Here is a 21,976-nt window from a genome sequence, read left to right as displayed (position 1 = left end):
CAAGCAACAAAGCCTCTCAATGCAACCACTCTGCTTAAAGGGAACCTGTCGCATCGAAAATGTGGTCCTATTGGGGATGGCATGTTATAGAGCAGGAGGAGCCGAGCAGATTGATATATAGTTTTATGGGGAAAGAGTTAGCAAAACTTGTCATTTATCCATTTAGATCTCTGCTTAGGAGTCCAGTGGGCGGTCCTAATCAGTGATTGACAGCTGAATCACTGATTAGGACCACCCACTAAATAGATAGAACTGCACATAAAGGAAACACTAGTCAGTGACCCCTGGAGCACTAGTCATCAGACCACACAATGTTCACCCTTAGATAGTAGGAAGAGATCTCAGTGTCCAAAAATATACCTTTAAAAAAAAAAAATAAATAAAAATACAGCAATCAATGACGGAATGGGAAAACACCAGTGTGAACAGAGTCTTGTACATATTGGCTTACACTGCCATTGCCTTCTACTCAAGAGAGGGCGAAGAACTGTGCTTAGGATATTTAGGTGGAAGGTCCTAGCAGGGCTCTAGGTAGCCATCACCTATTACCATATTTGAAGAAACGATCAGGGCTCAAAGACAGAACAAAAGCCCAGATAATACACCAGATGGAATACCCTCCAAGGTAGAAGGCACACAAGGGTCACAGATCAATAGCCTCCCTCCTCTGAGGCCTGCTCCTGGGTTACTCTCTAGTATACACCAGGTGCTGGTCATGCCTAGACCAACTGAAGTTCAGTCTACGCTGATAGAAGCAAGGGGTGGCATGTAAGTGGGCAAGGAACAGGTTAATAAATCCTTGTAACCCCCCTGATATCACTTACTGGGGGAAATGGCTATAAAGGAATTAAAAAAATAAATAAATAATAATATATTATATAAATAAAAATAATATTATATAAAATATATATATATATATATATATATATATATATATATATATATATATATATATATATATATAAAATTAAAAAAATTGCAAAGATTACATGACCCTGGGGCTCAAAGCTTTTCACTTATAGCGTGCACTGAGCGAGCGTGACGTCCCGCAGGTCGCAGGGATGGATAATAATGTATTCTGTTTTCCTTGATGCTCATCCCTTTCCTGTTTCCTATTCCAATTTCCTTCCTTATATAAGTGCACCAGGAGAAAGCGCTGCGTCATTGTAAAGCTTCGAAGATTAGAGCTATATGTATACGTGTATATTATATATATGTACAGTATAGAGAGATAAAAGAATTATAATGAAATGATCATGACTTGATGGATAACAGATAGTTAGATGGTGAACAGAATACCCAGGAGACCTGCCCATCTATATTATCTATGTATTTATCATATTTATGTCTGTCAGATCTATGGCATCTAATCTACCGTACCTATCCCTCTCTGTCACGCAGAGAGACATGAGATAAATACATTAATGAAAAAGATAGATATGAGAGACGGATATAAAAAAAAAAATAAAATCAATCCATATATCTCTCACATCTATTTATTATGTCTCATATCTAGCTAATCAATAATCTCTCTTGTCTATCAAAATTATTTCTCACTCGTGTCTATCTATACTTCCAATCTTTCTCATCTCTCTTCTCCCTCCTCATCTCTCTCTTCTGCCTCCTCCCCGTTCTCATCTCTCTCTTCTCCCTCCTCATCTATCTCTCCCTTCTCATCTCTCTTCCCTATCCTCATCTATCTCTTCTGCCTCATCTCCCTCCTCATCTCTCTCTTCTCCCCCTTCCTTTCTCATCTCTCGTCCCCCTCCTCAGCTCTGTTCTCCCTCCTCATCTCTCCCTCCCCCCCCTTCCCATCTCTCTCCCCCCCCTTCCCATCTCTCTTCTCCCCCTTCCCATCTCTCTTCTCCCTTCTCCCCCTTCCTTTCTCATCTCTCTTCCCCCTCCTCATCTCCCCCTTCCCTTCTCTCTTCTCCCTCATCTCCCCCTTCCCTTCCCCCTCCTCATCTCTCTCTCTTCTCCCTCCTCATCTCTCTCTTCCCCCTCCTACCTTCTCATCTCTCTTTTCTCCCTACCTTCTCATCTCTCTCTTCTGCCTCATCTCCCTCCTCATCTCTCTCCTCATATCTTTCCTCCATATCCATCAGTATACATGTAAACACACACACAGTACACACACAGTACATGCACAGGACCACAAGGACTGACAGACAACAACTTACATATATCGCCCTATAGGACCCCTACAGATGATACCATGAATTATTGTAGATTTACTATATAAATTAAATCTGGATCACATCTATAGGGCACGGCCATGATCAGAAGATTGATTCTGTAGATCGATTGTGATATACGAAGCCGTTGAAGGTATTTACCTCTTTCTCGGGTATATAGGCACTTGGTCCTCTTGATGGTTGGGGTAATATGATTTTCTTATCCTAAAATAAAATGGACAAAAGGGCTTATAAAATACTGAATAATGTAAAGATGTCTATCTGACCGCTATGAAGTGACAATGTGCCGATAAAGTGCATCTGTGATACAATACTTATACAGAACCCTACGGCCTTGTTCACACAGTGACAACCATTGTGGCTTTAAGGAGAAAAGAGACCATGTCTGCTCTTGCTGCACTGCGCCATTACTCTTTTGTTCATCCTGGAAATGTAAGAATAAAGTGACAACTGGGCGTTAACATTGCCCTCCTGCATGAGTCAAGTCACTACACAGTCTAAAGCTGTCCAGTTAGGGCTTTGTAAGGACCCCCTCAGTCAAAACAAATGGTAGCACCCAGTTGTTGATTTCTTCATAAATTTTCAGGAGGAATAAAAGAGGAATGACAAATTGGATTGACTCCGGCACAGTTGGAATTTTTTCTCTAGCCCCCACCGTTCCTGAGCAATCAATGCATCTAGCTTCTGCACAATTATGCCCTCTACTGTCAGGTAGGTAGTCCTACGCTGGAGCAAAAAGATAGAGACCGCCCACCTCATAGCAGAGAGTATAACTGTGCTGAAACTACCACCTGTGATTGCTCAGGAATGGTGGGGGCTAGACATAAAACGCCAACTGTGTTAGAATCAATGGAGCGGCGTCTATAGAAGGATGTAAGGTGGTGGTGAAATGCCCTCTTTAAATGACAACACTATTTTTCCTCCCAAAAAGGCCCAATTTGTGGTCTTTCTAGCAGAAAAAATCTCCTTACTTTTGGTGGGGCTTTTTCTAATCTCTGCTGCTAGGGACAAGCACAGTACAGAATCGGTGTCAAAAAGAATCAGTATCTCTGTCTCTTTTCAGCTATACCGCCACCTACTGCACAGACTCTGCTCCTACCAGGCAAAAAAACTTATTTTTCTATTGGCTGCCCTGCCATGAACAAAGGATCGCTATGCTAAGAACTGTGAGGAAAGTGACTGAGCATGTGCGTCCACCAGCACTAAGCTCATAGGTGGACGTGCACATTACTATACACTTTGAACACCAGATGGCGATAGACTATGAAAATAAATGCCATAACTCTTCACTGGATTTTTTTTTTTTTTTTTTTTTTAATGAGTTTCAAGACTAAAGGGCTTTATATAAGAAAAGCAAAAAAATTTTGTGGGTGGCGAAAAAAAAATCAAAATATTTAGAAAGAACAATAAAACTTGAAGGTCAAAATCTAAGGGCTTTACAAAAGGTACAAACATACAAGACGGTTCATTTTGCTTGGTAGGCAAAAAAGTGGGACCGTTTTGTATAAATTTAGAAAGGAAACAACAGACAAAACAGGAAGTGCACGAGAGGTTCTGCTTTACAACGCAATTCAGATACGCACGACTGCATTTCATTTTACAAATAAAAGTGTTAAAAAGAATAAAGTGGTCCCATTACCCCCAAAATTATACATTTTGAAGAATTTTTTAACGTATAACTCTGCATTGTATCATTCCTCTGTTATTCCTCCTGGAAGCGTATGTATAACTTGAAAAGAGCGTGTTAACAGAGTGTGCCCCTACACCATTGGACAATATTAAAGGGATTCTATCATTGGATACCCTCTTTCTCCCTAACACATAGGAATAGCCTTAAGAAAGGCTATTCTTCTCCTACCTTTAGATGTCTTCTCCGCGCTGCCACTTGGTAGAAATCACGGTTTTCTTCGGTATGCAAATGCGTTCTCTCGCAGCACTGGGGGCGGGCCTCAGCACTCAAACAGCACTGGGGGCGTCGCCAATGCAGCGAGAAATCTCCAGCGACGCCTCCATCTTCTTCGGGAACGGCCTCTCCCTGCATCTTCTTCCGTTCAGGTTTTCAATCCTCTAGGCCCGAGCCACAAGAAAATTGATGCTTACACCAGGTTACTGTGTAAGCGGCCATTTTCTTGTGGCCTGTGGGCATGCGCAGTCAGCTCTGACAGAGGCCTAGAAGATTGAAACGCAGGATGGAAGAAGATGCAGGGAGAGGCTGTTCCAGAAGAAGATGGAAGCGGTGCTGGAGAGTTCTCTCGCAGCATTGGGGACGCCCCCAGTGCTGCGAGAGAACTTGTTTGCATACTGAAGAAAACTGGGATTTCTGCTGAACAGCGGCGCAGAGAAGAATAACCTTTCTTAAGGCTATTCCTACGAGTTATCAAGAAAAAAACGGGTATCCAATGATAGGATCCCATTAAAGTGGGTAGAGATACACCCCTGACCATTTTTGATCAGAGGAATTGTAATGACCAGCTGTCACTGTACTCATAGTTTCCAGGAGGAATAAAAGAGGAACGGGGAAATGTGTATAATAACTACAAAAGACATGTCAGGAGAAGAGCCGGGTTTTTGGAAAGTGATTTTTTAGTAATTTTACTTTTGGTTCCTTCCCAGCAATTAATTATCACATGGACACGATCTATGGGGAGGGGATGTCTGTACTTGTATAGAGAAGGATTACTACTCCCCACACTATGGCAGGGGTGAGGTTATAATATGTTGGAGGAGCGACTCCTCTCATACATAGTGGGGCGGATTTACTAAACCCCTAGGCCATTTTTGTGGTGTAAAAAAAGTTGTGTTTGGCACTTTGGCGGCATTTGTAACAGTGGTAATCCAAGTGGTTGAATTCCTAGAAAACAAGTAACCTATTAGTATGCTTTTGGAATGCAGGAGAAACCATGTAGACATGGGAAGAAGACACAAGCCCCATGCAGATGTTGCCTTTGGTCGGATTCAAACCCAGGGCCACCTTAACCACACTACCCTTAAAGGGATTCTACCATTGAAATGAATATTTTTGGCGATCACACGTCGGAATAGCCTTTAGAAAGGCTATTCGTCTCCTAACTTTAGACGTGGTCTCCGCTGCGACGTTCCTTAGAAATACTGTTTTTTACCGGTATGCAAATTAGTTCTCTCGCAGCAATGGGGGCGGGCCCTAACATTGAAAATGCAATGGGGGCGTCTCCACTGCTGCTCAAAAACACGTTCCAGCGACGCCTCTATCTTCAACTGGATCCTCCCCTTCTTTCGTCGTCTATCTTTGCATCACCTACGACGCCTGCTCAGTTGGCTCTGCAAGTGAGACACCAGCAGATCTGAGTGCGCATGCCGGCTGGCGGGCATATTTGGGAAGCCGCTCCTGTATTGAACTTGTATTGAACAAAAATGGCCGCCGGCCGACATGCGCACTCAGCTCTGCTGGTGTCTCACTGGCAGAGCCAACTGGGCAGGCGTCGGAGGTGACGCATAGATAGACGATGAAAGAAGGGGAGGATCCAGTCAAAGATAGAGGCGTTGCTGGAGCGTGTTTTCGAGCAGCAATGGGGAAGCCCCCATCGCATTTTCAGTGCTGGGGCCGCCCCCATCGCTGCCAGAGAACTCATTTGCATACCGGTAAAAAACGGTATTTCTAAGGAATGGTGCGGTGAAGACCACGTCTAAAGGTAAGAGACGAATAGCCTTTCTAAAGGCTATTCCGACGTGTGATCGCCAAAAAAATTCATTTCAATGATAGAATCCCTTTAAGTGTTGACATTACTCTTACTACAAACTTCCACAGCAAGATTAAAAAAAGAAAAAGAGATAAGCCGGTCCACTTTCTTGCCAGCTTTAATCCTTTTATTCATCCAGATTATTTGTTGACCTGGCATACTATAGGCCATCCAGCCCTACTGGGTAAACAGCGGCCATATAATTTACATGGCCTTTGGTGAACTTGATTTGGCACGGCTGACTCAACACTGAGGCTTAGGGAATACAAAAAGGCCGGAATGTCAGCACCATGGAAAACAGAGGGCGGTTACAACCCCCAAAAAACAACACTAAGTCCATGCTTGTTGTCAGAAGGTACAAATTAAAGAAGTTCTCCTATGGGTTTGAAGGATTCTTTGACGAGAAGTTGATCATAAAATAGAATCTCCAGCGATCATCTGCAATCGGTGGTAGAACTTAGCAGTAAGTGTTCAGTTTCCCTACAGCACCCCCACAGGGGAAATGAAGTATTACACAGTGTCCATTCAAATTAATGAGTGGTCTGTGTATCACAGGACAGGACAGGTCCTCCAGGGAGAGAGAGACTCTTTAAAACCACTCTCTAGATGACCTTGAGATGAAAAGAAGACCCCTTCAGAATACCCTCTAAAAAGGACAATCCCAGACCAATGTTGATGGGGTTAGGACGCCAAGTACCCCCCTTCATCCTGAGGGTGGTGGATGACACAAAAACAATGACACCCTTGTCCATGGCAGTGTCTGGTATTTTAGTGCATCCAAACAAGTGCAATACCAGGCACAGCCAATGGACAAGGGTGGCATTGTTTCAAAAAGAAGAAAAAAAAAAAAGAAAAAAATGGAATTGCTACCGTAGGTGAGTGACAGCATAACTTTTTAAGATTTCCCAAAAACAGCCGCCAGCTGGCACGCTCACCATTTAACCCCAGGCCGTGCGCTATTGGACGGCAGGGACACACCTTCCTGTTTATAAGAGAAAAGTGCAGGGACCTGGAATGACCTCTGGCCCAGAACAGTCTCGCAATCTGCAGCTCGGGTTGCCCGAGATAATAAAGTGGTAAGAGAGTGCGGTATATGAACACCTGTCATACAGGAGCTGTGTACTGATAAAGGTCCTCACCACAATGACTTGCAGGATTCTCGGAGATATAGATGCAAATAACTCGGCAGGAAACTTTGTGTCATTTTGCTAGGATGGGCCATTACTTTATGACCAGTCTGACCTTTGGGGCCCCATCGATCTTAAGAATGTAGGCGATTCAGCATTCGTGTAGCCCTATATCGCCTATGCCTATACATAGAAGGGTCACATTTGGGTGGTCAGGAGCGAAGCGGTGTGGGAAAAAACGGGACGTAGTGTTAAACCAGGGCTACGTGACTTTCATCCGGATCAGTGGGAGTCCCAGAAGTCGGACCACCATCAAAGTGATGACACATATTCGGAGAATGACATCACGTTATAAGGTGGGAATAATCCTTTAATAAAAAAATATGCTCCAATCACTTGGATTTCCAAGAAGTCACCATCAATGGCTCTCTGTGCGAAGAGCAGGACTGTAGAGTCGGTCGGCCAAACCACCAACTCCAACTTTCCTACAGCCCAATCGTGAGCCTCAGTGGTCAAAAGTTGGTACCAGCAACATATTAGTGAGGCCACCAATACCCAACAACATGTGACCACTGGGGTCAGTAATTGGCCGCAGTGGTGACTTGAGCCATTTCACTTCTGGCCCAGCCAGTGTCTACATGAAATGGAACAGGGGACCCAACGCCATACCGGAGTACCAAGCATAGGTTTTTGTGATTTTAACACATCCCTCGCCTCCCTGGGAGAGCCTTGGCGGAGAACCTGCCTTATATACAGTTTGAGAGTGGTGGTCTTCTCCATGAAGAAGACTTAAATATATAAAAAAGTCTAAACTATTGGGTTGGTCTTCTCCATGTAGTTGTCTTTTGGAAAGGTTTCCATTAGAGGTAGAGGTACTGTATGACAGAACACCTTGTCTATGTAGCTGCGGACCATCACAGCACCCATGCTGACCTTCATCCACCACCAAAAGGGTCTACAATGGACATGTGAGGACCAGAAATGGTTCATGGAGTATTGGAAGAGGGTGACCCCTGTAGTTCCTCCTCTATAGCCATTCATCATGGGGTTTCTTGGAGGTAAATCCACCACCACAACCACCTCTACTCAAAGCCCGTTAGAGGCCCTCGATCCGAGCCAGTGTTCTAAGAAATCCCAAAGGCATTGCTGCATGTGAAGGAACGTTTGCCTGTATTTTATCATAAAGGATTCTGGGAATGGAAACTTCCACAGCTTAGATTACAGCGGCAGTGAAGTGACAAGTCAGGGATTTTTTTTTTCTCCCGACAATGAGTTGCATTTTGCTCCGATACGAGTGGGTTGTGGTAACAGAGAAGCTTTCACAATCCAGATACGAGCTGTGGTCTGGCCTCCACAATATTCTGTATGATATCACTGCAGAAACGGGAGGCCTGAGCCAAGTCGCTTCCATGACCTTGCCCTTGGTCGTGTCAGAATTAACAGATAACGCTCGGTGGCTTCTGGGAGTAATAGATCTTCCGGAATGGTTTAACCTTTAAGCACAGCAGGAAAGATTAGATCGAGGTAAATCGGAAAGTAGATGTTACAGCGGTTGTACAGGTCGAATGAAAAGTAAGGAACCACCACGACGAATGGGCGACACCAACCGGAGGTTGACACCACACGAAGTGGAGGTCCATATCGATGTTCAGAACTCTGGGAAAGTAGAATTCTTGGGAATCTTGGACAAGTAGTGAAGTCTCCGGGACATTCCTGGAATATGTCATAAGGGAGCCATGCAGAAACCTGCTAAATTCCAGATGTTGCATTGTCCGTGGGATGGGGTACACATACTATGTATGTCCCTCTGTTAGATGAGTGGGTATACTTCTGATGTCTGACCCTACACATTCACCATTGTCTACTCCTTGTTTGTTTTTGTTATTTCTGGGGGGGGGTTTTAGTTGAATTCTTTTCATTTTGCTTCCTGGAAACCATCAGTAAGCAGCTTTTAACAGATCTGGTGTACTGCTATAAACGGGCTCAGTCAGAGGGCCTCAGTAACCCCTGCAGCCCTGTTCAATAACCTAGGAATACCCCGACTCCATGTTCGCACAATGCCAAAATGATAACGTTATCTATACCCGGCACACATCCTACCTGCTGACAGTTTTCATATCAGGATAAAAACATATACGCGCTCATAGTTGACACTGAATCTCGGATACAGTTAGACAGGATGCACCTGTGCTTCTACGTGTCCAGTGTTGCGAGGGATAGACTTGTCCCAAGTTACTAGTCTTAAAGAACCCCCTCCCCTTTAAATTGTCCTTAGATGGGGTGTGCCAAGACAAGAACATGCGAATGCATAGGTCAAACCGCAAAATGATGGATTGTGCTGATATTCTGTGCAAAGAGGCCCAAGACGTAAAAAAAATCTTTCCCACCATTTGGAAATTCTGTTCATTTTTGCTACAAATTTTTCAGGAAACGTTAAGCAGTGCCACAGTATAAAGCATGGTGGGCAGAGAAGTCGTCTCCTCAGCTCCTATTATTCCTGACAATATAGAAATGCCAAAGTTATTTTTCTTCTTCTGCTGCTTAGGATTCCTAAAAACCAACTACACCGTTATCAGAGTACATGAAATCTCTGGTGGCGGCAGAGGCGGCAAGGTCGACTGATAGCGGGTTATTGCTATTCCCGTGAAGAGGTCATTAGCGGTATTATCTCCCCACCCCCACCCCCCCAAAAAAACAAAGAACCTAGCTGTGATACTGAGAAAATCCAAGTACTGGGTCCACGGCTTCGCTGCACAAATTGCAACGTTACGATGCCGAACAATGGTGGATCAGCTATATACATAGCAATGATATACAACGAAGTCTATAGAGAAACAAATGACTTAAAAGGGTTAATGATTACCTCTTTATCCGGCGCACTATATAATCAATTATTATGAAACAAAAACTAGGCCCAAATGCAGGCGTGGTGTGTGAAAAGTGTACTCTTACTCGTTCCATAGGGATTAAGAGGTTAAAGCCGTTGTCCAGGAGACACAGGGGGCAGGAGAACACCCTTAAATAGCGGCCAAATGCTACTATGCCCTTGATTGATTAATTAACAGCAAGTGTGATCACATCTATAAAAGCATAAGTTTTGGCACTTTGCTGGTCTGGAGCATTTAGCATGTCAGCAAGGAAAGACATCAGCAATGATCTTAGAGAAACATTGTTGTTGTGGCTGTTTCCAAACAAGTTGAAGTTCAACATTCTACATTGAGCAAGATTATTAACAAGTGGAAAACTTTCAAGATCGTGGACATCCCATTAAAGTCACCCCAAGGTCAGGCTCTGCGTCGCTCAGAGAAATTGCAAGAACACAATCTAAGACTCTACAGGTCTTCATTCAGGGTCGTAACCGTACAATTACAAGAAGACTGAACAAGTATGGTATTAACAGAGCAAGCAAAAGTGCAGTTAGACCCCATTGGGTTGGGTCAGGGCCCCATTTGCAAAACATGAGGACCTTGGAACTCCAAGTCCCACTGGATTCCATTGACTTACAAAAACACACACCTACAATGTATTATGCAATGTGTATTTTACTATGGTAGTCAATGGGTGACATAGGCCAAGGTAGGTCTACGAAATGGAAAGGTCCGGTACTAGGAGGAAAATAAACTGAGCTCTACAATACAACAGGACTCGGTATATCTAAATCTTAGCTTAGTTAATATATACCGTATCAACCAAGCGTGTTATCAGGAAGCAGATTAAGCCGTATCAGCTATTTCCCGGTGAGTAAATATAATGTAATAACCGGCATTGACAGAGCTACAAGATGAAGATCACAGCTCCGTATGGCCCTGGTGTCTGGTTATCTGGAGGTCAAGGGAACATGCTCTGAACAGTAGGGGGCATGGCAGACGTATCTAACTACAAGGGGGCATCGTGTCATACATTCATGCATACTGAACTACTGCCTGTATATGAAACCTGTACACCATACAAAGCCATTACTTAAGGCCACGCCGCAATGTTCTTTTTAGAAACAAGGAGACTTTCTTCTAGCAATCCTTCCAAACATGATCACATCTATAAAAGCATACGTTGTTCAGTCTTCTTGTAATGGTACGGTTACGACTCTGAATGAAGTCCTGTAGAGTCTTAGATTGTGTTCTTACAACTTCTCTGAGCGGCGCAGAGCCTGACCTTGGGGTGACTTCGCTGGGATGTTCACTCTTCAGTCAATGATCTTGAAAGTTTTCCGCTTGTTAATAATCTTGCTCAATGTAGAATGTTGGACTTCAACTTGTTTGATAACAGCCACACAACAATGTTTCTCTAAGATCATTGCTGATGTCTTTCCTCGCTGACATGTTAACACATGCCTAAATGCTCCAGACCAGCAAAGTGCCAAAACCTAGGCTTTTAGGCTCTGTTCTCACAGAGTAATGCGCCGCTCGTGTCAGAGTGCGGCACTTCAAAACAGATCCCATTGATTTCAATGGGTGGCAGCTTACGCGCGTAACACATTGAAATTAATGTGTTACAAAGCCTTCCACTGATTTCAACGTGTAGCGCACGTAAGCCAGCACCCATTGAAATAAATGGGACCTGTTTTGAAGCGCCACGCTCTGACACGTGTATACGTGTCTAAATGAGCGGCGTGTTACTCCATGGGAACGAAGCCTTATAGATGTGATCACACTTGCTGATAATTAATTAATATAATGTTGGACTTCAACTTGTTTGGAAACAGCCTTCCTACAATGTTTCTCTAAGATCATTGCTGATGTCTTTCCTCACTGACATGATAACACATGCCTAAATGCTCCAGACCAGCAAAGTGACAAAACTGTCCATCTGAAGCTGTATTTAGCTAATCTTACAAGGACCAAAAGTTTTTTGATACGTAAAACCATAGAATTCCAACAGGCTGGACATATATATATATATATATATATATATATATATATATATATATATATATATATATATATATATATTTTTCACACACACTCTCTATATGTGTATGTGTGTGTATATATATATATATATATATATATATATATATATATGCGTGTGTGTAATGTAACTATTTATATAAGCTTACTAAATTCCATCTGGCCAATAAACTTCCCTTTTTTCGTGACCACATCTCCTTTTAAGAGCCATGTTCTGCTGTTTTTAGCATTATGTGGGCAATCTTGAAGTGCAGTATATGTGCAACAATTACACACGCAGAACGGAGGGGAATAAAACAGCAAACAATAGCCTACAGAAATGTATAGGTATAACCAGAAGGATAAAAAGAGGGATGAAAACTAATTTATAAGGGGTTATATCTCCTTAAGCTACTGTCTTTTCTAAACCCCCAGCATCCGTCCATATATTGTGTTAATGATCGCCATGTAATACTACACTTCTCCTGCAGAGGTCCCCGTAGGGTACAGCAGGCCAAAAAAACAATTATTAGGGGGGTTTCAGTAACGGAGTCAGTCAAGTACTGGGTCTGGTCTTCTTATTGAAAGGGTTGGGTGGGAAATATAATTCGATGCCCAGAAAACAACGTAGAAGCCACCAATGTGCAGCAATCCTTTCATTTCTGGTTTGGCCATTAACCAAAATTTCCACCGGTTTACATCAGTCCAGGAAAAGGGATCTCCAATGGTTGCCTACCCCAAATTATAGCAAAAGATGGAATATCATATACCATCAACAGCAAAGTTCAAGAAGACACCCGCCCAAGTCATCTGCGTGGATCATGCCAAGCGATCTGACACTATAAGCTCTCCGTATTTCTCGACCCAATCATGTGTTGTCAGGAAAGCTGGAGAACCTCTTAGCACCAACTTTTAAGGTGCCCATGCATCTCCAGAAGCTTCTGGTGTCTTCACTTTAGCCACCAACTTTTAAGGTGCCCAAGTATCTTCAACAGCTTCTGGTGTCCTAACGTTACCACCAAACATCTTCAACTGTTTTTGGCCAACGACTATTCCTCATGACCACCGTTCAGTATGGCCGTGCATTTGTTCTCAAACTAAAGTGTGTGGTCAAGCTTTACTTTGTGGATCTCCACTTTGGCTCCCAAGCAAGGGACCAACCGTATATGATGTCCGTATGGCATAAGGTTGACCTTACGAGACCTCTTTTTAAAGCAGAACCCAACGTTCTTTCAGGACTCTTGACTCCAGCGAAATTTCCGAGAGAACCTTTACATTTTTAAAAAGTGGACCCCTCTTCGGAAGTTGAACGAATTTCGTATATATCATTAAAAAAAAATATATGTATATATTTTGCATGCAAAGCAAAAACCAAAAAAAAAAACGAGTCTACATAGCTGCTGTCCTAGGTTGTTTTCACAGAACTGATCGTGCAAAATGTTCCATTACAAAGCGAAGTTCATTTTGTTTTGATGCGGTTTGTCATAAAAACTAAAATTAGTCAGCTCCCCGAACCCGGTGTCAAAGCCCTGTCGAGTGGAAGAAAGCGTGCAAAGGGTTTCTGAGGAAATTAACCCCTAAGTGTTTGGTGACGCCACAAGCTCACCGATAAATTACAGAATAGGACGGTCGCGCTTCTCCTTTTAGAAGGTCCTTGTGAGAGACAGTATCTAAGAAGGCACGAACAGCAAGATTACCGATATCACACGATGACGTAGGACATGATGTCACAAGAATGGATCGGCATGGAAGACGTGGGGGTTCCAGGAGTGAGATTTTTATTTATTCTTTTTTTCCAAAAAGTTAAAAAAAAGTGAAGCCTATGTGGAACACAGTGCATTCAGCACATAAAACGTAACCACATGACCATCCGAGGACACGGCTGGCTGACCGCCACAGGGATTTTGCTTTTTAGGATTATCTAGGCTATCGCAGCATGTGAACTTTTAATATTACTCTCTCATTCTGCTATGTGAACTCTTGGCATTTTGTCTCGTAACCTATTTGTCTACTAAGCAGAAGAATATGAAGTCGGACAGTAGGGAATTTTTAAAAGGACAAAAACAGAAAGTGGAGATGAGCCGTGTAATGACCCTACGGGAACTTTACTTTTTATTTGTTACGTTTCTATATTGCTGTCTTTGGAAAACTTTCTTGAAACTTACGACACGTAGCCAAGTCATCTGGTTTATCGGTACGTATGTATTAAAGGGGTTCTCTGCTTTAGACCCTTCCGATGTGGTAAAAAGGGTACCTTGATAATAAGGTGATCATCTGACGGAACCACCTAAAATTAGCAGTCATGTCTAGAAACCTGTATGCTCTGCAGCACCCCCACAGGGACCACTAAGTATTACACAGTGTCCATACAAATCAGTGGGTGGTCTGTGTAAAGCAGGGCTGGACAGGACTAACATGTAGGAATAGCCTTAAGACAGGCTATTCTTCTCCTACCTTTAGATCTCTTCTCCGTGCCACCTTTTGGTAGAAATCCCGGTTTTCTTCGGTATGCAAATGAGTTCTGTCACAGAACTGGGGGTGTCCCCAATGCTGCGAGAGAAATCTCCAGCGACACCTCTATCTTCTTTTGGAACACTCTCTCCATGTGTCTTCTTCCGTCCTGGGGTTCAATCTTCTAGGCCTCGGGCAGAGCCGATTCAGCATGCCTGGGCCACAAGAAAATGGCGGCTTACACAGCAAGCTGGTGTAAGCGGCCATTTTCTTGTGGCCCGGGCATGCGCAGTCGGCTCTGCCCGAGGCCCGATGGCAGAGCCGACTGCGCATGCCTAGAAGATTGAACCCCAGGATGGAAGACGACACAGGGAGAGGTGTTCCAGAAGAAGATGGAGGCGGCGCTAAATAGTTCTCTTGTAGCATTGAGGACGCCCCCAGTGCTGTTGGAGCGCTGAGGACCGCCCCCAGTGCTGCGAGAGAACTCATTTGCATACAAAAAAACCCGTATTTCTACCGAACGTTGGCGCGAAGAAGACATCTAAAGGTAGGAGAAGAATAGCCTTTCTTAAGGCTATGCCTACGTGTTAGTCAGAAAAAAAGGATATCCAATCATAGGATCCCTTTAAAAAAGGCCAATTTGGAATCCATTTTATTTGTATCGATCCAGGTTATTTAAGCTGTAAAATTTATAGCATAAAAGGTCAACGGCAGAATTGCTGCTTTTTATCTATCCCTTCCCAGGGTCCATAAAAGTTCATCAATGAGATATACAGTAGGCCCACCATAACTGTGCACACTACAACTTGTCCAGCAAAAAACAAGTCCTCATACAGTCACATTAATGGAAAAAAAAAAAAAAAAAAAGTTATAGCTCTTGGTACATGACGAAGGAAAATGTAATAAAGAATGGTTTGGTCACGAAGGTCTAAAGGAGGCCGGTCATAAAGGGGTTAAATCCAAGCCATAGACTCCCGACAACTCACGCCGATGCTTTATCACCTGTACGTGCATCAGAAAATTTATGTTCGTAATAAGCAAAAAACATCCTCATCAGCATTTAGGAAGAGAGAATCTGCAACTTGCAAAGACAGTAAAAACAAAATTGCCGAGGCAGCGCTCTGGACCTGTGTGGGTTTTCTTACAAGTATATATTATATAGCATACACAAGGTTCACAGTGCAAATCGCAAAGGAATCAAAGGTCATCACATTCTGCTAACGCAAAGACTACGTCAGACTGGACAACCCAAACGCAACTTTGCTCCAAACCATTACACGTGGCTGAGCATGCATGTTTTTAATGGGGAGAGAGGAAAAAAAACACTCGTTGAAGGGTCTACCTCACTTGGGAACTAAGGATTGAGCATGTTGGACTCCAGCATACCCAATGGTGCCATCCAGGGAGAGTTGGGAAACTCCCATATTAGTCAGACTATCCCATTCTGTAGACATCTACCTAACGTATATGACCACCTTGGTATGCCTAGAAGTACACAAGTCAACTGAATCTACAATAGTCATGAAACCATCTTGAAACCAGACCACTGAAGACCTGATCTATTACAGGTGTCCAGGTAATATTACCATCTAAATATCTTTGGAAATTCTATTGCTCAGCACACAGATTATACAAAACCGACCGACCTCTTCAACTTTGGAAGGAGTCTCCTTGCTCGCTATAGTCATAACATCAATCCATTGTCACCTTCACAACTTCGAAGAACTTTGATCAATATCTGCACGGTAAAGATAACAAAGGAAACCACCCAACCCCAGCCTCAAGATAATGGGGAAATCCACCTTTTAACATAAGGGATTTTTTTCTAAACTATCAGCCCATCCATTTCTCTTTCACTTGTATCATTCCGGTCTCGTTGAGTGGTGGCCAGATTAAAGAGTTCAGATGGTTCTTCTCTAAAGACTATTCCACCCATCTGTTGAACTTCACATCACCTCCAATGTTTGACTAATGGAACTCGTTCAAGACTCATAAGGTGACAGAATAGAGAAGATAACATAGGCTAACAGGTCTACATGACCTTTGAAGTTGGCCTCTACGTGAGGACAACCTAAGCATGCCAAGAGCATTCCTTTCCCAATCGATGTTGGGCCTCCCATTGGAGACCACCGATCTACATGATGGAGAAATCACATCATGCCAATATGGCTCCTGTTACCAGAACTTGGGTCTTACCTTATTGCTACTTTCCTTGAAGATCACCAATTATTGAAAGAGAAGAAAACAAAAATACCCTCTTCCAGAAAGCAAAAACAAAAGTATTTCCAAACCATAGTGAGATGGAAACTGGAAAAATAAGGGAATTTCCACTTTTTCGCTCAACGCTGCGTCATATATAGATGTGGACCCGAAAAGGTCACAAAAAGTCTTGTATTTTTTAATGTATAGTCCTGATTTTTGTACTTCTAATGTCAACACGTGACCACAGAAGTGCAAAATTTAGCATGTCCAAGCAATGTCTGTGACGTCAGAATACCCCCCCCCCCCCTCTTCTGACGTGCCTAATGGGCCATTCCCTTGGAAACTTAAGTCTAAAGTTTAGTAATATTATCTGATAGTTGCTGCACTTATCCTAATAGGCATGTTTGCACAGACATTTACAGTAATCTCCCCATAAGAGGGAATGCACAGACGCGGTACATGTCTCGGCACACACATTCAGACCAACTACAGAATAAGGTATATTATGAGCCTATTAATGTGCCTTTATGACTTAGTGGAAACCATTTACAGCTTGGTTAAGGCATGCGTGTCATCGGTTATGCAATAAAACTTTCTTCGCTTTGTAGCCAGTTCAGTGTGGGACTCTCATTGTGATCAAAGAAGGCTCCATGAAGAACAGAAATGTTAATATAATTCGATATAAAGCCACTAAATGAATAGGATTTATTCAATAGGTTACTTAGATGCCACCTAGACATATATAGCATTGTTAAAGTGCCATGAGGAACAATATCCTGGATGAAGTGGTACCGCAATGGGCACGAAACCAGACCCCTTTCTCAAAGATTAGTCTTGTGAGAAGTTTAATCGTGATAAATTTATATCCCATATCAACATCATAAGGTTATAGCCCTGTGACCCGTGTCAAGGTCCTAGAGACCTGCTGCGGCAATTTGTATCACTTTGGACTATACAAAAAATTCCAAATGAATATTATGGTCAAAAGTACAAGGTTGTTCAGGATCTCAGTACTTGTGCAAGAAGCCAGGGAAAGTGAATTGTAACAAAAAATAAAAAAAAATCAAACTCACATGTCCTCCGGTGTCCTTTCCGGTCCAGTGCCTGCCAAGGCTTGTGCCGCCAAAAGTCCTCACCGCACATGACTGCTGAGGCCAATCAGTGAGGTCTCTTGTATGTCATTGGTTCCTTTCCTTAGGCCGTTGATTGTCATGTGTGGTGAGGATTTCCGCTGGTACAAACCCCAATGCGTGAGGGACCGCCAAGTACGATTTTTGTTTATTGTTCCACCTTCTCTGCTTCTGGAATTCCTGGACATCCCCTTTAAGTTTGATGATATGGCACATCAAAACATACACTCTACTATTCTTGCCCCCCTAAAAAACACCCATTACTGCCCACTTCTTGGTGAAGTCAACTTGCATTGGGATCGGAATTGGGATCGAGATCGGGTTCAAATGAAAAATGATCGGAAATCAGATTTTAAAATCGATCCTGAAAAGTCAGCATTGGCTCAACCCCATTAATCACAAGTGGAAGTGTTATCACAAGAGTTACCGCTATGGGCACCACAATAACCCCTGTTTGCAAAGGCCAATCACAGAATTCTGCTTTCTTCATGTACTTGAATGTGTACATTTTCAGCGTGTTGGTTGAGATTTTCATGGTTAGCACACTGGCCCATTAATTCCTATGGCCATATACGCTCGCCCAAGGACAGGTCCTATATCTGTCCGTTTTGCAGCCTGGGATCACTGAAGGAAATCAGTGGGTCCATGGAGGAACAGACAGCTGTGCCCACCAAGAACTGGTATATTTTTGGGCCCCTTAAGGCCTATTAATGGATCACATTCTGTCACAATTTCAAAAAATAACAATGTAATATAGAAAAAATCAAGATGAATTTCCCCAAAAAAATGACACCTAAATTAGAGATTCACCTAGGCCGCCAGATCAGTTTATGGAGGTGGTTATTAACAGAGAGACAGAAGATTGTGGGTCACAAATCACAAGACAATGTCTCCGGTTATTCCCCGAGCCTCTACAGCGGCGCATAACCTGGCGATATTTCCTTATCTCGTAAACGCTGACTGCAGAAAAGATTACAATCTCCCAGGCAGGAATTCAATTTGCAGTGTAAAGTCTGCTGTGAGTTGCCAAATAAATACAAGCCACGGGAATTGTCGCAAGTGCTTCATCAGATTTGTCCAGGACCTTCTCCTCCCCAAAAAGACTTGAGAATTTCTTGATAAGTCGCCTGCGAAGGTGCTTGGTGGGGAGCCAAAAGAACGCAAACAATCAATCCGCAAGGAACTAGCGATAAGGTTAGGGGATCCAGAAGTTCCAGCCGCAAGTATACAGCCAATGTAAAAGGATATATATTGAAGGCCATAAGGAGGAGGTAACTCATAACCAATATCTAAAAATGACTACCAAAAGCGGTTTCCGGCTTATTTGGGGCCTGTCGAGATTCCCACAACCATTCCAATGTATACAAAGTTCTGGTCACAGTATATTTTTGTATTCTTCAAAAGATGTCAATGAAAATTAAAGACCACATATAGAATATACAGTAAAATTGGCGAGGCGCCCCTGATTACAGCACAGTTAGAATTTTTTCTCTAGCCCCCACCATTCCTGAGCAATCTGTGTTGGTAATTTTCAGTATCCAATATGCCATTTAGGTTCTCTACTATCAGGTAGGTGGTCCCAGACTCTGTTCCAACCCGCCTGACAGTTGAGAGCCTAATTAATATATTGGGTGCAAAAACCAACTGAACTGATTGCTCTGGAATGGTGAGGGCTAGATAAAAAATTTCAATGGTACTGAAATCAGTGGAGGTGTTGAAATTTCCTTTTAAAAGATATTTTCTGGTTTCAAAGCCAAAATTAGGAAAGCTGGTTACACCAAGCTATGCCAGCCATAGCTTCCCGGCGCAGATCTTCTATTCCAGTCTCGGCGGTCACGAGTGGGTAGTCGTTTACGTCACTACGGTAGAAGTTCTGGTTCCTCTGTAGCAATGGCGCAACCGACCACTTGTAAGTGACCACTGAGCCAGTGATTGACTACAGCAACCAAGTGGTAGGGAAGACATGTCGCCAGTGGTACGGAAGACCGAAACCAGGAAACTCGGGCTGGGATTTGGAATTTGAACAGTCAGTGACAACCAGGAGATACATTATAGGTTATTATATGCTACAGGGCACGACGTATATAAGGTGACATTTCTAAGAACGTTGTAAATCTTTTGTAGGTTTGTAAAAAAAAATTACACTACGTGCCCCAAGCACCTCTTTACCTTTACCAAGAGGACTGCAAACCAAATGCAAAAAATTTTACAGCTTGGATTCTTTGTTAACCATGTCTATGACGTCCAGGTAGATCCCATCCTGGTCAGCACAGCTTACTTGGATCTCTCAACAGCAAGGTCTCGCTTTACAACATGTCTTCAGACAGGTCTGAAAATTCAGATAAGACATCAGAACATTTCACTCTCTCAAAGGCCTAAGAAGCTAAGATATAAGGTGCTGTTTGAGGTCTTTAGAATAGAAGTGGCATTCAATATAACCGCTGGTCGCAGTATCCCATCCACGTCAACCGCCTGCCCACAGAACACTTCTACACTTCGAGGACCTCAACAAACAGCTTCTTAAAGGGATTCTACCATTAAAACTTTTTTTTGTGTGGATAAGAAGTCGGAATAGACTTTAGAAAAGCTATTCGTCTCTTACCTTTAGACGTGGTCTCCGGCGGGCCGTTCCTCAGAAATACCGTTTTTTACCGGTATGCAAATTAGTTCTCTCGCAGCGATGGGGGCGGGCCTCAGCGCTCAAACTGCGATGAGGGCGTTCCCCCCCGCTGCCAGAAAAGCGTCTCCAAGCGCCGCCTCCTTCTTCGTCCGCCGCATCATGATCAATGTCTTCCGGCGCAGGCTCGTAACTTCTAGCAGAGCAGAGTAGACTGTGCAGGCGCACAGGTCATTTGCATACCAGTAAAAACTGGTATTTCTGAGGAACGGCGCGGCGGAGACCACATCTAAAGGTAAGAGACGAATAGCCTTTCTAAAGTTTATTCCGATGTCTTATCCGCAAAAAAAAAAAAAAGTTTTAATGGTAGAATCCCTTTAATCTTCCCGAGTGTGACACTGGGAAAGCGAGAAATATGGAAGATAACCGCTATCACGTCTAATACTTCTAGGTTCTGAGTGAAGATAGTCTTTCGCGAGATTGTAGCCGTAGGTCGTAGTGGTCCACCATTGATGGTTTACCTAACAATACGGCAGGAGAGCTCCTATAAGCAACACCCTAGTAAGTTCTCCTAATAGGAACGTTGATTTTTCGGTTCGTGCGCAGAACAATATCCTGACTTGTTGACGTGACTGGGTGGACACAGGTTAAATAAGGTGATGGATGTCTCCATCAGAAGATGGATTGGCCTCCCGATGGTGTCTCCGGTTCGTTCAGGTATGATTGCAGTATATGTTACCACTTGCAGGCCTTGGTGTTGTCTCCTCCTGCGCATACATTAAAGTGTTTTCACAGAACTGCTTTATCATCTGCGCAGAGGTTAATACAGACTCAACCAATTGAACTGGGAATTTTCTACCACACGTCCCTCCAGGGGGCGCAAATAGTGATCACATCGCACTGCACTCTACATGGAGTTGTACCTGCTTTCAAAAACAGCTCCACTCTTGTACGTAGGCTGTGTCTGGTATTGCAGCCTCATACACAGTCATGCTAGTACCACAAACACCAGACAACCCTTATAATGTCCAAGACACTCGGGCGCCTCTCAGTTGTTCAAGATCCCTCTTCACGAAAGATCTGACCCCTATCCAGAACAACTATATGCTCTAATATTGCATATGGACGGAGTGGTCCAGATAGGACGAAATCTTTAACTCCTTCAGTGTTGCACATAACATCTTTTTGGAATACTGGCAATTTTTGGCCCACCAACATAATCGCTGGGACTAGCTTTCTCAAAAGAAGACTGTCCCAACTCAGTACACATACTGCCTGACCAAGTGTGCATGATATATGGGGGAGTCGGGCTAGACTGTGGGCCGAACAAGCATTCAGGTGACATTATTCTAAAGTTCACCACATCTGTCAACTACATCTCTTTGGATCTTCTAATAGGCGCCACTCCACTGATTTAGTCGCACTTGGAATTTTTTCTCTAGCCCTCACCAATCCTGAGCAATCGATCAACACCTAATGTGCTATTTAAGCTTCTCTACTGTGCGGTGGGAGGTCCCTGACTCTCTGTGCCAGTCTAGGACCGCCCACCTACCAGTAGAGACCAGAATTAGCATATCGGTTGCTGAAACGAATAGCACGATTACTCAGGAATGGTGGGGGCTAGAGAAAAAATTCCAACTACGCCAGAATCA

General features: G+C 43.3%; 1 protein-coding gene across 2 annotated transcripts in view; it reads right to left on the bottom strand.

The window, feature by feature from the left end:
- Nucleotides 1-21,976, bottom strand: part of SESN3 (sestrin 3) — a 66,001-nt gene that overhangs the window by 26,096 nt on the left and 17,929 nt on the right. The window contains exon 2 of one of the 2 annotated variants that reach the window (XM_075266132.1): nucleotides 2,337-2,399. The exons of the other annotated variant lie outside the window; for it this stretch is intronic. Within the exon in view, the coding sequence (XP_075122233.1) occupies nucleotides 2,337-2,399 (63 nt within the window). The remainder of the gene's footprint in view (nucleotides 1-2,336; nucleotides 2,400-21,976) is intronic. 2 annotated transcript variants of the gene reach the window in all.

The sequence above is a fragment of the Leptodactylus fuscus genome, chromosome 2, assembly GCF_031893055.1.
Source record: "Leptodactylus fuscus isolate aLepFus1 chromosome 2, aLepFus1.hap2, whole genome shotgun sequence".
Lineage (NCBI taxonomy): Eukaryota > Metazoa > Chordata > Amphibia > Anura > Leptodactylidae > Leptodactylus > Leptodactylus fuscus.
The sequence above is the reverse complement of the archived record's forward strand: the minus strand, read 5'-3'. Positions and strand labels throughout refer to the sequence as shown.